This window comes from Hordeum vulgare, chromosome 1H (genome assembly GCF_904849725.1).
Source record: "Hordeum vulgare subsp. vulgare chromosome 1H, MorexV3_pseudomolecules_assembly, whole genome shotgun sequence".
In the NCBI taxonomy this organism is placed as follows: domain Eukaryota; kingdom Viridiplantae; phylum Streptophyta; class Magnoliopsida; order Poales; family Poaceae; genus Hordeum; species Hordeum vulgare.
This window is the reverse complement of record NC_058518.1, coordinates 57,076,039-57,090,653: the sequence shown is the minus strand read 5'-3', so window position 1 is coordinate 57,090,653 and position 14,615 is coordinate 57,076,039. Positions and strand designations below refer to the sequence as shown.

The following is a 14,615-nucleotide window of genomic DNA, read 5'->3' as shown; positions in this document are numbered from 1 at the left end:
TGGAACATGCCGAAGCTGGAAGAGATACAACACACAGGGACTGAGTGGCTGTTGCATCTGCTGGACCAGTGTAAGCCTGATCAACGGCTACTTGTTCTAATGACACTTTGGCGGAATTGGCACGTCCACAACGAACTCACTCATGGCAAACAGGCACCACCGACGGAAGCCTCCACGCGCTTCCTGTCCAGCTATATCCAAACACTCCAGTGCATAAAACAATTTCCGAGTGGTGATCTTGTCAAAGGAAAAATGGTGCTTTCTCACCAGGGGAAGCTAATAGCAGATCAGAAGGGGGAGGTGCAAGTTAAGGACCGGGTGCAACGGTGGACTAAGCCACCCCCTGGATGGACCAAATTAAACAACGATGGGGCCTTTGCTGAAGGCAACAAAACTGGGGGTGCAGGAATGATCCTTAGGGATGAGGAAGGCCAAGTCATATTCTCGTCGTGCCGCTATCTCCGTACTTGTTCCTCGGCTCTCGAAGCAGAACTCGCGGCTTGCCTGGAGGGGCTCTCCATAGCGCGCGCCTGGAGTGTGCTGCCCATGATTGTTGAATTGGATTGCTCTTGCGCGGTCCAGATGATAGTTGAGGAAGGTATTGACAGATCACCGCGTGCAATCTTGGTGATGCAGCTCAAACATGCCCTTGGGGAGATAGGAGAACATGTGATATCACATGTGGTTAGGAGTAGGAATGCTGTAGCGGATGCTCTTGCTCGGCTTGGACGTATAAATCAGCGTACGGCTGTATGGCTTCGGGGTATACCTGTGGAGGTTGACACCTTATGTAAGGAAGACTCGGTTGGTTAATCAATATATTATTTCATTCCAAAAAAAGAAAAAAGAAAAAAAGAAGGAGATCACACAAACTACGTAAACGCCATGTAGAAGACAGAATTACACGTCCTAAACCCCCGGAGAAGGGCTAGAAAGAAAGGCAAGCAGCATTAGGTTCCCAGCCACCGCGATGCAGCACCAAATACGGCGATGCGGCGCCGTCGCCTTCGCCGCGCTCCGGCGGGTCCGCCACTTCCCTCGACCCACCGTCGCCGCCGCTGCACCTCCTACGGCGGCGTGGATACGCCCTTACACTCCCCGCCTCTACTCCACCGCCGGTGAGCACCTCCCGCGTCTCTCCTTGCTCCCTCTGTGATCTATCTCCGCTTCCTCCACTCGACCCCCTTTAGCTCGGGGTTTGTGTGCGCCGTGTCGGATTTGCGTATTTTATGTTTAGGGGAAAACCTTTCTGGCTCTTTTGACATTTCCGCCGCTCCAAGAGGAGAGAAATCCTTTCTGGTTCGAGGAGGTGGGGGGAAGTCCAATAGTTGATCTCATTTATTTGATTCCAGTACTAATTTTGCTTTCCCCCAATTTTGTACCAGACATGAGCCAGCAGCTGCCTGCAAACCTGGTGCAGATCATGGAGCAGAGGATGAAATTGATAGAGCAGAAGAGCGCATACCTCCAGGAGCAAATCAATCAGGTAATTTCGGATGGAAGATCTCCTCTTTATGCCTCCTGTACACTTCTGTTCGCTCCTTAAGGTTGTAAGGTGTCAAAACAAGAGTAGTGTTGTTCTTGATCCAATGATCCTTGTGCGAGAACCAACACAGCCATACTGCGATTTATCTTTGGTTTGATTTGGGTGTGGTGTTAATGAAGTCAGCCGGCTGCCTCACCGGAGGAATACTCGAGGGCTAACAAGGAGTTCCATAAGCTAGAGAGCACCGTGGAATTGATCAAGGAGCTACGGTCAAAACAGAAGGTGAAAATTCCATCACGTTGTATATAAGTATACTGTCCGACTTACGGTATGAAAGGTTGTGAATGGTCTATTCATTGTTAGCAGGAAATTACGGGATTGACATCCTTGGTGACAAACTCCGTTGAAGAGAAAGACATGCGTGAGATGGCAGCTGAGGAGCTCCTTGAGGCTGTTGAGGAGGAGAAACGGCTGCAGCATGAGTTGTTCAGAACTTTGCTTCCGAAAGATGAAGCTGATGAGAGGGACTGTATATTGGAGGTGCGAGCAGGTAAGACAGACCCTGCCTTCTCCATCAATATAATCCATCCTCTTAGTTGGCTGCTTGTGTTTGTTCATTTTCACCAGGTTAGTAGTGGTTGATGATGATATACTGTTGCAGGAACTGGAGGAGAAGAAGCTTCTTTGTTTGCTATGGATATATTCAAAATGTCGGGTGGATGTTCATGTTTCGCCGGATCAAATGTCTGTTGTGACCCTTGGTCTGTCTTATTAACTAACTTGATTCTTCTATGTTATAGGTATGAGAAGTATTCCCAAAATAATGGGTGGAAATTTGATACTATTGACATAATGGAGTCTGCTGTAAAAGGATACAAGGTGCGACTTTGTTGGCAGTTCCCTATTGTGAATGTGCACTTGGTTTATCACTACAGCATAAATATCTCTATGATCTTGTGCATACAGAATCTGTCTAAAGTTCTAACTTGCATTTTTCTTCGATACATAGGAAGCTAGTGGGACCATTTCAGGTCCTGGGGTATACGGGAAACTTAAATTTGAGAGTGGTATTCATAGAGTTCAGGTATGATAAGTTGATAACAAGTCATTGTTCTGTGATCCATCACATTTACTTATCGTCCTTTCAGCTATTTGATGACTAAACCTAATTCATGGCAGCGAGTTCCAGTAACTGAGAAATCTGGACGTGTGCACACTAGTGCTGTATCAGTCGCTGTTCTTCCTCAAGCAGATGAGGTTGGAATTGGCTATAGCATTTCGATAGCCCCTTTTTCTTCTGAAGCCCTTTCTTTTCATCTTTTCAAACTGTGACATGACTAGTTCTAAAAATCACTTCTGCAAGTGCAGGTTGATGTCCAACTGCGTAATGAGGACTTGAGAATTGATACCTACAGATCAGGCGGCTCTGGAGGCCAGTCTGTCAATACGACTGATAGTGCTGTTAGGATAACTCATCTTCCAACTGGAACAGTGGTTGCAATACAAGATGAGAGATCACAGCATCAGGTTGGAACAGACACACACATACACACACACACACACACACACACACACACACTAATCTGCTGCTTTTGCCATAGATTTCCCTTGGGAGTCAGAAAACGTATGCTTATGTGGCTCTGTTCTAGATTTCAACCTTGTGTTGCCATGGTGTTTACGTGTCTCATCTTTTTTGGCTTGTCCATTCATAGCATTGATGTCATTAGCATAAACTTAAAAAGACTGCTTCACTCCCAATGAACTGTCTGTACATGTCATTTTAGAGATTCCACTACGGACTACATACGGAGCAAAATGAGTGAATCTACACTCTACTGTATGTCTATATACATCCGTATGTAGTCCGTAGTAAAATCTCTAAGAAGATTTATATTTAGGAACGGAGGAAGTACATGATTATGTGTTGAGAAATGAGTCAGCTCCATTAATTTTATATCTCTGTAGAACAAGGCCAAGGCTCTCAAAGTTCTCCGGGCAAGACTATATGAATTGGAAAGGCATAGGCTCCATACAGACCGGTCGAAGCTTCGATCAGAGCAGGTACCTCACTATTCGTTAGCTTCCCGTATATCAATGCAATGATGGGATCACTAAGCCCTTGTTGTAGATTGGAAGTGGTGACAGGTCCGAGCGGATCAGAACATACAACTTCCCACAAGGGCGTGTCACCGACCATCGTGTCGGGGTCACGCACCACTCCATAGTGGACGTCATGGAGGGAGAGAGCCTGGACGTCTTCATCGAGGCGCTGCTGCTGCAAGAAGAGATGGATGCAATTGCTTCGTTTGCTTCGTGAGCCCAAACTTTTGTGGATTTGTTCCTGGAGCGCCGAACCGCATGATAAACACACGGAACACTGAACCAGCGGACACGAGAAACTTGTTGGGCTGTTCTGAGTTGTCATCCTATGTTTCTCCCTATCCTTGTTATCTGTCCTGCTGTTGTTTCTCGACCAGCTGTTGGTTGTGGTATTTTTGCCTGTGTAATTTCCCGGGTGTTAATCCCAGACTTTTGCGGTTAATTCTTTGGCAAAAAATGCCCTGGATCTTTTGTCACCTTTCAATTGAATTGAAATGCTTCTCTTAAAAAAACTAAATTAATGTGGCACCTGAGATGGAGAGAAGATCCTGGGCAATGAGGGAACCCGTTCAGTGAGAGTATTTAACAAAAAACTATCATAATTAGTCGAGCCGTGCCTACAAACTACCACTTTACAATTTTGTTTCTAAAACTATTGCTTTTTCACTAATCATTATCTAAAAATTACCAAGTATGTAAAGCACCTGATTTGGCTTGTTTAAACTCGATTATGATAGTGTTGGCCCACATGTCAGGACGGAAAAAGTCAGCATCGTTAAGAGATTGAGATGACGGCGGCCTTCACCAAAGGCGGAGGAGATGAAGTATGGCGGCGGTGCTGTCGCACTTGGAGGAGACGGCGCGACCTGCAGGCGATGCTCCGGCGTGAGTAGGGCGGCGGGGAGGTCCAGGGGAGGCGGATCCCGGGCGGCGCCTCCCGGATCTAGGGACGACGAGGCTGGACGGCGACGTGGAGACCTGTCGACGACGAGGCGCCGCTCGGGGCGAGGCCATGGCGACGGGGACGGGGGTCAGGGTGGTTGCAGGGCAGCGCGGGGTGGTTCGGTAGGTGACGGGCTGCACCAGGGAGACAAGGCTGCGGGATCCGTTGGTTGCGGCGGTGGCGAGCCCGACCCGGGTGCGGCTGCGTGCGAGGGGAATCGAGCGGGCGCGCAAGTGCAGCAGGAGCTTGGGTCCGCGGGCGACTGCGAGGACGGGCGGTCACAAGCGTTAACGACTGGCCGTGAGCGCTTCGCCACACTAGCACCTAAACAGTAGGGTTGGGTAGTCAAATTCTGGTTTAACCAAGGCTTAGTGAACAATTTTCACACTTGATAGTTTTTAGCAACAGATCAGAAAAAAGAGCGGTAATTTTTGACACAGAATTGTAAAGTGATAGTTTACAGGCACATGTCAACGAATTGTGGTAATTTTTTGTTAAATATTCGTTCAGTAAAGACTGAAGAGTGGTAGTGATACGATTGGGCTGGCGCTCCCAACTCTAAATTCCAAAACATTTCTTTTTTCCCTAGCAATTTGGACCACTGGAGCGAAGGACGGCAGTGAATCTCATATGAGGCTGTTCGTAATGGTAGTATCATAGATAGTATCATGCATGTCAACTAGGCAATTTCAATGAGGTGACATAGAATTAAATGAAGAAAGAGAGGGTTGAGTATCATATCATGATACCGTATCATATTAAATGATGTGTTACTATGGCCATGTTTGGAACCACCCAGATTATATAATCTGGTTTTTATAATCTATTGTATTTTCAAACAGGACAGTTTATATTGTAGATTTTATAAACTAGATGACCAGATTATTATAATCTCATAATCTCCTCTACCCCAGCTAAAATGAGATTATGGATTACAAATGACGTATTATCCTTGTAAACTTCAAGAGAATTACGCGGTGCCACTGCCACTTTCCTATTTTTCCTTGTAAACTGATGGCAAATATGTCATTGTACAATTTATAAGCTGGTTTACAGCTTATATAATCTGGCCTCCAAACATGTCCACCTGGATTATTTTTATAAACTAGATTATATAATCTATGTTCATAATCCAGATTATTATAATCTATTATGGTTCCAAACAGGGCCTATGTGTCTTGCATGGCAATAAATAAACTGTTTTATGATACTAGTAACATACTCCCTCCGTTCCTAAATATAAGACCTTTTAGAGATTGTACTATAAACTACATACGGATGTACATAGACATATTTTAGAGTATAGATTCACTCATTTTGCTTCGTATGTAGTCTTTTAATGAAATCCCTAAAGGTCTTATATTTTGGAACGGAGAAAGTATGATACTAGTGCATGTACGAATGTGATATCATGCACTAGTATCATACTCCCTCCGTACCGTAATATTTGTTGTTGGGAAGAACAAATCTAGTTTTTCCCAACAACAAATATTTAGGAACAGAAAAAGTATGTATGATACTAATATATGATAGTGCCCATTAGGACCAGACTGAAAACAGAAACTCCAATTCCAGTCCAGCGGGAGCCAACAAACGAGAAAAAGCATACTCGTCGAAAAGAAAAAACAGAGAAATCCCCAGCGGTCTGCGAGCACGAGGCCTCCACCTGATTCAATCATTCGCAGCCTCCGAAAACTAACCCAAAACCCCAACGCCCCCTTCCCAAACCCTAGCCCCTCGGGCGGCGGGAGGGCCTCCTCGCCGGTCCGGCCAGCATATCGCGGAGGTGCGGCGGCGGCGGCGGCTCTCCATTCGCCCAGCCCTTCCGTCGCCGTTCGCCGCGACGCAGGCAGGGCAGGCTGCGATCCGCGCCCTGCATTCCGGCAGACCCCTCCCCCCCGCCAGGCAGGGCAGGAGCTGCCTCCGCCGCCGGCGCCCCCCTCCGCGCCGTCGCCATTCCCCTCCGTGAACCGCCGTCGCTGCCGTTCTCCCCGACCTACTGGTCCATCTATCCGATAATCCGAAGAAGGTGAGGAGATTTCTGTCAGCAAGCTCATAGATGTGTGCTGCTAGTGCTCATAGATGTTTGACAGCAAGTGCTCATGTATGTTCTGCTAGTTCTGTGTGCTACGCGCGCGCGTGTGTGTGTGTCCATGATGTCCTCTCTGAATCGACCAAGACTTCCCCATCCATGTCTCAGTGAAAATTCATACATGCGACACTTGTGATCTTCCGGCTATTTGGCTTTGTTTTCATTTTCTTAAGGGTGATGACTCTGCTCGCAGATGACTAGGTGGGATGAAATCCTGACCCTGCCAGTACAGAACCCAACCATATTAGAGTTCTCGGCAGCAGATATCACCTGGTCCATGGTGGAGGGCTGGAAGGACTCAATGGACAGGCTCGCACTCATTCCGTTCTCTAGGGTGGGTGATTTTGTCAGAGGAGAATCAAACAGCAAAGAATGCCCGACAAGATTCCACGTCGAGGCACGGAGAAGGCGTTCTCCAACCATGACCTGCAAACCAAAAGTCGACGGGATACTTGAGTATATTCTGTAAGTAAATGGAAGCACATGCCTAGCGCTTATGCATCACGTGTTGTGTGAGTGTCTGGTTGTGTGCCTTGCCCTTAATGCTTTTGGCTTTAGCTGTTTCATAGTTGAGATGCTAGAATTTAAACAGAATATTTGAATACGGCGGCACCATTCCGTGCAGGTATTGGTGCTCTTTTGGTCCAGATGATTATAGAATGGGTGGTGCTGTCCGGCCTAGCAGATCCTCTTACGGAAAGAGGAAAACACCCGCTGGTCGCCCTAATACAAAGAGGGGGTGTGTTTGCCATTTTATTGTGAAGCGTTTGATTGCTGAACCATCATTGGCTCTTGTGATATATAACCACAACAAGCATATAGATAAGAAAGGCACACCATGTCATGGTCCCATGGACAAGATGGCTGTAGGGACGAAAGCAATGTTTGCACCTTACATATCGGATGAATTACTTCTTGAGGTTATGTCTTTACTCTATGTTGGTATTCCTGTCGAGACCATAATGCAGAGGCATACTGAAATGGTTGAAAAGCAAGGAGGACCATCAAATCGTGATGATCTTCTTACTCACAGATATGTTAGGAGGCTGGAAAGAAAAATGCGGCGTTCTGTTTACGAACTTGATGATGACGATGCTGTTAGTATGAACAGATGGGTTGAAAATAACCAGGACTGTGTATTTTTATTTGAAGATTTTTCCGATAATGATACCTTTGTCCTGGGCATTCAGACAGATTGGCAGCTACAGCAGATGATTCAGTATGGCAACCGCAGTTTACTGGCTTCCGATTCAAAGTTTGGAACAAACAAGTTAAAGGTCTGTCAATGTCATCTGGTTCATTTTTTGTTTTTTCATAACTGCTTAATTTGCTTGATTTCATAGTAGTATCGTTGTTTGCCATTTTGCAGTATCCTGTACATAGCATCCTTGTTTTCGACCAGCAGAAAAATGCAATTCCTGTTGCTTGGATCATATCTCCCAATTTTACACATGGTGAAATACATAGATGGATGGGTGCTCTATATGATCGAGTTCGTACAAAAGACCCGACATGGCAGTTGGGCGGCTTCATTATTGATGATCCCTTGACTGATGTGCGCACTATAAGGTAACTCATGCTTCTCTCCCAGTGTACTGCTTCCTGGGTTTGTGGTGCCTGAGTATGTTGCTTGCTGAACAGGGAAGTGTTTCTGTGCCCGGTGTTGATTTCCTTATGGCGTGTCCGTCACGCTTGGCATAAAAAATTGATGAACAAGTGTTCAGATTTTGAGAGGCGTTCAGTGATGTCTAAACGACTTGGGGAGGCAATATCCAGCATCTGCAGAGGAAACGGTGATATAGAATTATTTCAGGCCTTCCTGGAAGATTTTATTGATTGCTCTGGCTTTGTAGACTACTTCAAAGCTCTATGGTTTCCAAGACTTGGTTGGTCCATGTACCTTGCTTTTCTGGCCGTATCTGGATTTTACTTGTTACAAGTTATTTGATAAGTTCTCTTATCCAACTTTTTAATCTCAATATCTTCCAGGGGCATGGACAAGCGTCTTGAAGACCAACCCGTTGGCTACTGCTGAGGTAGCTTCAGCAATTGAGAGGTACCACCACCTGCTAAAACTTCGGCTGTTGAATGAGGCAGATGAAAGCATCTACCAGCGTGCAGACTGGTTGGTTCACAAGTTGGGTACAAAGGTTCACTCTTACTATTGGTTGGATGAATTTTCTGGGAAGGACAGTTTCTCTCGCTACTGGAAGAGTGAGTGGAAAACCGGCCCAAACCCATGGCAGCAGGGATTGCAAATTCCAGATTCTGATATTGTAATTGAAGGCAATTGTGCTAGAGTGGTCTGCCAGAAACACAAGGAGAAGTCCCATGCCGTTCTGAACCCAGGCTCTGAGCTTGCATTGTGTGACTGTAGCTGGTCAAGGAAGGGAAACCTTTGCAAGCATGCAATGAAGTCGGCTAAGGTTTGCCGTGACAGGGGATTGGCACCGCCATCTTTGGCGCTACTCCGCTATTACCAGGCACTGGCAAATGTTGTTCATTGCCCACCCAGTGACTCTGTGATATGCGACCATGCAATCGCGGTGGCAGTTTCTACGAGAACACAGTTAGATGCGTTGCTTGCCGCCCCCAATGGCAGTTCTCCAGATACCTTACTTCTGAAGGGTCCCCAATCAACCAGTGACACCGAACCCAGAGACCCTGGTGTCCCGGAAGCCAACATTGAAAATGGCAGTGAAGTTCCTGCTGATGAGGACAGCCCTGCCTGCAAGAAACGGAAGTCTAGAGGAGCATCTGATGAAGACGAGACCGCTACAGCAACGCAAGTCATGCAGGTTTCTGAAGCTGAGAGCAGCCAAGCAACTTCATTTCGGGAACTTGATCGCTGTCAGGACAGCCCTGCTCGCCACAAAAGAGCGTGCAGAGAAACTTCTGACGATGATGTAGAAACTCTAGTGATGGAAATTTCTGATGACGAGGAAGAAACTGCAGCGGCGCAAACCACGCAACCTTCTGAAAGTGAGAACAGTCAAGCGACTTGTGTGCAGGAACTTGATGGTGCTCAGGATAGTCCTGCTCGCCAGGAAAGAGGGGGCAGATAATTTTGGGATGGTGATGAAGGAACTGCGGCGGTGCAAGCTAGTGCCGGCGACAAGGAAACTGCAGCCGCGCAAAGAAACTGATGACCGAATGGTTCTTCTGTCGAGGTTAGATTAGCTGATCGGATAGACGAGTAGACGTGACTCTTTTTCTTATCTGAAACCCCCACTTTGTTTGTGAGGTTTGTATGTTTTCAGCTTGCGGAACTTCGTACTTGCTGAATGCATCTGGAAGTCAGGCACGGAAGGCAACGAGCAACCAATGCTATCCTTGCAGCAGTCCAAGAAACCATGTGAATAATGATTCTACTAGTATGTCTGGTCACATGAGCTTGTTTACATTTGTCTACGATATTCCTCAAATGATGGGCGCTGGAATAGCAAATCTGAACTATTATGGGCTTCCTTAAGTTGTACGTATATATCCATCGATCAAAGAAAACAAAATAGAATTCCTGTTAAAATTGGAAGAGAAAATATTGACATGTGGGCTACACCTTGAGACCCATGGGAGTATAGCACACTGAATGGCGCCCAACTTATGACCGACTTAAGTAGCATCCTGATGTACTCCCTCTGTACCTAAATAATTGTAGTTGCGGAGAACTAGATTCGTTCTTTCCAATTATAATTATTTAGGTAGAGAAGGAGTATAATTCTGAAATCGGTCATAAGTTGGACCCTACTCTGCTATAGCAAGCTAGATTTTCTTCAGTGCTTACACCCCATGATCTTGGGGTGGAGCCCACATGTCAGATACTTTTAAGTTAACAGCTCAATGAATTGTCCATTCCCAGCTTGTATAATCTTGCAGGTGAACTGAAAAGAGAGAGAAAACAATTTATTTCGTATATAAGGACCGATCTTGGAGGTTTTACCTTGCACGTATGTGTAACTCTTTAAGTTCCTTAGTCATACTGCTTGTTGCATGATCTTAAGGCTTATATATATATATATATATATATATATATATATATATATATATATATATATATATATTCTTAAGACCCCTGATTCTAACATACTGGAGGGGCCTGATTTTGTTGCTATGTTGGTCATAAATCTTATGGATGTTGGTTCAATTTGGATTGATTCAACCTTCTGTAATATCAGGTATCCAAATTGTTCAATGTTCTTCTTGTTTGGATCGATTTGGTTTGGTTCAACCATAGATACCCCAGGCATCCAATTCTTGAGTTGTGAATCTGCTCATCTAGGTTTGCTGGTTCAAACTGCCAGTCTGCTATTCTTGCGTTGCTGGTTCAACCATGTGCAATGCAAGGTGCTGGTAAAACTTATTTTTTTTTTTTTTTGGCTTAAGCACGAGTGCTTGCTTCTACAGTAGATGTGTCTAAGTAAGCGTATGCGCTATACAAATAAATACCGGTACTTAGAAAAACGCCGATTCAATTTTACAAGCACCTTGCATTGACATGGCCGCACCGGGAGAGTGGATGACAAAGGTATGTGTGAAAATTGGATGATGTGCTGCCATAGTCAATTTCAGACTGGCCAACGAGCATGTGCGATCGGCACCCAAGCGCCTCACTTGCACTATCTCCATTATCTCCTCACTTGCACTATCTCCATTATCTCGCCTCACTTGCACTATCTCCATCATCTCCAGCAAATATGGGCTTTCAATAAAGATGAATTGCATCTTCCAATTGTTTGATCATAACTTGCATATCCTGAAATACTGACTCCACGACATAGTTTTCTTAAAAAAAACACCGACTTCAAACAAACACAAACTGGGTCCATGTCATGCCTATTGCCTCATGTTGGCAGTAATGGTGATGGACATGGCCACACCAATGGTGAGCTTAGTGAGGCAGCAGGATAGGTTAAGCAGTGGCGGAAGATGGTGGCAGCTGAGGACAGTGGCGTAGCCAGGGGGTGGACAGGTTGGTCCATGAACCACCCTGAAATTCCACCATAGCCAATATATAGGATAGAAAAAATATATTTTTTACAATGCATAAAATTACATGAAAATTTTATTATTGGACCACCCTGGCTCACCGAGCTAGCTACTGGCTGAGGAGGTGCTGCACCAGCGTCTGGAGAGATGAATGTGAGGCCTCAAATACAATGTGAGCCTCACCAACAGTTTGAAGTAAGATTTCCAGAGTGACAACATCATTTATGATAATATATCTACTAGGTATATTAGAACAGCACAAACAACGAGCAATAGTCATGCTCGATCATGGGGCATGAAAAAACATATAAAGAGTTACTACCTTCGTCACAGTTTAGAAGGCACGCACGTGTACCCAGATCGTTAATTTGACTTATATAAAATCTATTGTTTAATATAAAAAATCATATCATTAGAAAATAGAACATCTAAAGTTTTTAATGATATATTCTTTGTAATATATGCTTATCATTAAGTTGGTCAAATTGCCGATCTAGGTACACATGCCGGACTTATAAAGTGAGATGGAGGGAGTAGCAAAATTTAGCACATCTGGAAGTGTCCTCAAATACAGAGTTTGCATGTGTTGTGCAAAAAGAAAAAAAAGAAAGGATTAGGATGTGTTGTGCAATGGGCATCCAGACCTGCACATTTCATTTTGGCAAATGTCCAACCTGCCATTAAAGCCATGTTCGGGAAATGGTACTATGCTCTGGGTAATATTCAATCTGCCATGACACCACTTCTTTGATTTTCATTGTGTACTGAATAGGGATAAAGATTACAACCACTTGGTGCATTTACATAATATTGCAAAGGAACTTGCACACTCAACAAGGTTATGCCAAGACAAAAAGGAAGAACTGTGTAGTATGTGGAATAACAAAGTTTTGACTTGCTTAGGTTTCGAAAACAGGAAAGAAGTTACCACCTTGTTTCCTCAATCTACAAGTCTGAACACCGATTGCGATAGATTATCAGCCAATTGAGTAATAACGAATAGGACATAGGTGAAGCAGCTACATAAATAAGAGGATCATCTAAGATGACAGGACTAGAATTTACGGTGAGGAGGTTTCGGGATCAGGATTCATTAGATTCAAGCGAAGCCCCCTTGTCGGTTCACTTAGCAACAACAAACAAATGGAAGCAGAGCAAACAGATCGGTGATTGCGATACCCCAACGTTATGATTGCAAGGTCCCAAACAACGGCTTCTCATCGTCATCTGCCACTGTGTCTGTTGAACCTGCAAGAATTATAATAACATAGTAATTATTGAACAGAAAAAATGGCTGGCCATTTGTAGCACTCCAGTGGTTATTCACCTTGCCCCTCCTGTTTAATCGCCGGCTTCTTGTCCTCCTTGGGCGGTGGAGTCGGCAATGGAGTTGACAATGGCATTGAGCTGGCTGCCGCAGCTGCTGCGGCAGCAAATGCGAGCGCCGGCTGCTGCATGGCGTTGAACTTGAGCATCTTATCCCTGTCCCTGTTGGCCTCGCTGCTCTTAGGGGTCTTCTTCCTGGGCGGCTGGGCCGCAGCGGCAGCGGCCTTGTCCTTCTTGTTCTTGGCCTCCCTGGCGGCCTCCTCGTCCCTGTTCTTGGCGGCCCTGGCCTCCTCCTCGAGCGCCCGGAAGGCCGCGTCGAGCATCTCCCGCGAGCGCTTCCGCGCGACGGCGGCCTCCTGGACGCAGCGCTCGGCGTCCACGCGGGCGGCGGCGGCGGCGCGGCCGATGGAGTCGTGCGCGAGGCGGGCGGCGACGAGGAGGATCCGCGCGGCAAGCTCGTCCATGGCGCGGCGGGCGGCGGGCGCGTAGGAGAAGGGGCGGCCCTCTGCCTCGGCGGCGCAGGGTGGGCAGACGAAGGAGACGGGGTCCGGGACACAGGCCACGTGGGCGACGAAGAGGCCGCAGCTGGAGCACTCGGCGGTGGGGCCCGGCGGGGCGAGCGCGGGGTCGAAGAGAGGGTCCTGCGGCGCGGCGTCGGCGTCGGCGTCCGTGGGGCGGAGGAGGAGGAGGCAGGCGGAGCAGAAGGAGGCGGGGTGGTAGAGGAGGACGCAGGAGGAGCAGAGGCGGCAGAAGACGTCGTTGTGGCGGACGTGGTGGAGCGGCCAGGCCTCGCGGCCGGAGGCGCAGCGCTCGCCGCCGCAGCCGCGCGGGGCGGGGGCGGTGGAGGACGGGGACGGCCGGAAGGGCGGCGTCATCGCTGCGAGCGGCGGCTTTAGAGGGGAAGGGAGGGGAGAGGAGAGGAGCGGAAGGGGGGGAGAGGAGGGGAGGGTTAGGGTTTCTGGGGGAGGAAAGGCACGGCCGAACGGCTCCTCAGGGGAGAGATTTTTCTCTCTTTTCCTTTTCCCTGTGTAGGGAATGGCGGACGCTAGGCGCCATCCGCCTGTAGCGATTCACCTCTTTGTGCCGTCCGATGCGTCTTATCATGTTGCAGTTTTCCTTTTGATAGAAACTAATATTAACACCATCCATGTAATACATATCATGTTAGATAGTACTCCCTCCGTTTCAAAATATAAGACCTTTTCGGTATTTCACTAAAAGACTACATACGGAGTAAAATAAATGAATCTATACTCTAAAATATGTCTATGTACATTCGTATATAGTTTATAGTACAATCTTTAAAAGGTCTTATATTTAGAAACGGAGGGAGTACTAATTTTCATATACACTGTTTCATATTATCAATGAATATGCCTGTTTTTATTATTATGCATATACGCTACAACTGGGTTGTGCGTGAAGTTCTTGATTGGATATGTGCCATTTTGCAATTGCATTACCCTCGGAACTAATAAAGGACCGTTCCAACCGGCAATGAGTATTGGAAGGTAATACATACTATATTTTTTGAAAGAACGCAGGTGCATATTGCATTGACACTAGTGGAAAATGAGGCTATAGTTGTCGTAGGAATAAGTCTGACAGTAGATGACTAGGGTACGAAAGCATAGGGCAGAGTCCTAGCTACGACAAGGTTGTATGAGTTCAGGCCCCTCTGC

General features: G+C 46.5%; 3 protein-coding genes across 3 annotated transcripts; 2 read left to right on the top strand and 1 right to left on the bottom strand.

Moving 5' to 3' along the window:
- Positions 1-947: 947 nt before the first annotated feature.
- LOC123422270 (peptide chain release factor 1, mitochondrial) lies at positions 948-3,993 on the top strand. The gene is made up of 11 exons (XM_045107678.1): positions 948-1,118; positions 1,386-1,486; positions 1,670-1,768; positions 1,853-2,036; positions 2,148-2,196; positions 2,287-2,365; positions 2,496-2,570; positions 2,666-2,743; positions 2,855-3,013; positions 3,452-3,547; positions 3,615-3,993. Exons 1-11 carry the CDS (start codon positions 971-973, stop codon positions 3,801-3,803), a joined length of 1,257 nt encoding a protein of 418 aa, XP_044963613.1. The 5' UTR covers positions 948-970; the 3' UTR covers positions 3,804-3,993.
- Positions 3,994-6,191: 2,198 nt separating this feature from the next.
- On the top strand, positions 6,192-10,147 carry LOC123422116. The gene is made up of 6 exons (XM_045107664.1): positions 6,192-6,558; positions 6,815-7,086; positions 7,247-7,898; positions 7,991-8,190; positions 8,263-8,507; positions 8,611-10,147. Exons 2-6 carry the CDS (start codon positions 6,815-6,817, stop codon positions 9,684-9,686), a joined length of 2,445 nt encoding a protein of 814 aa, XP_044963599.1. The 5' UTR covers positions 6,192-6,558; the 3' UTR covers positions 9,687-10,147.
- Positions 10,148-12,353: 2,206 nt separating this feature from the next.
- LOC123421968 (translation initiation factor IF-2-like) lies at positions 12,354-13,920 on the bottom strand. The gene is made up of 2 exons (XM_045107645.1): positions 12,935-13,920; positions 12,354-12,855 (listed from the first exon to the last, which is right to left on the bottom strand). Exons 1-2 carry the CDS (start codon positions 13,806-13,808, stop codon positions 12,794-12,796), a joined length of 936 nt encoding a protein of 311 aa, XP_044963580.1. The 5' UTR covers positions 13,809-13,920; the 3' UTR covers positions 12,354-12,793.
- Positions 13,921-14,615: the final 695 nt, after the last annotated feature.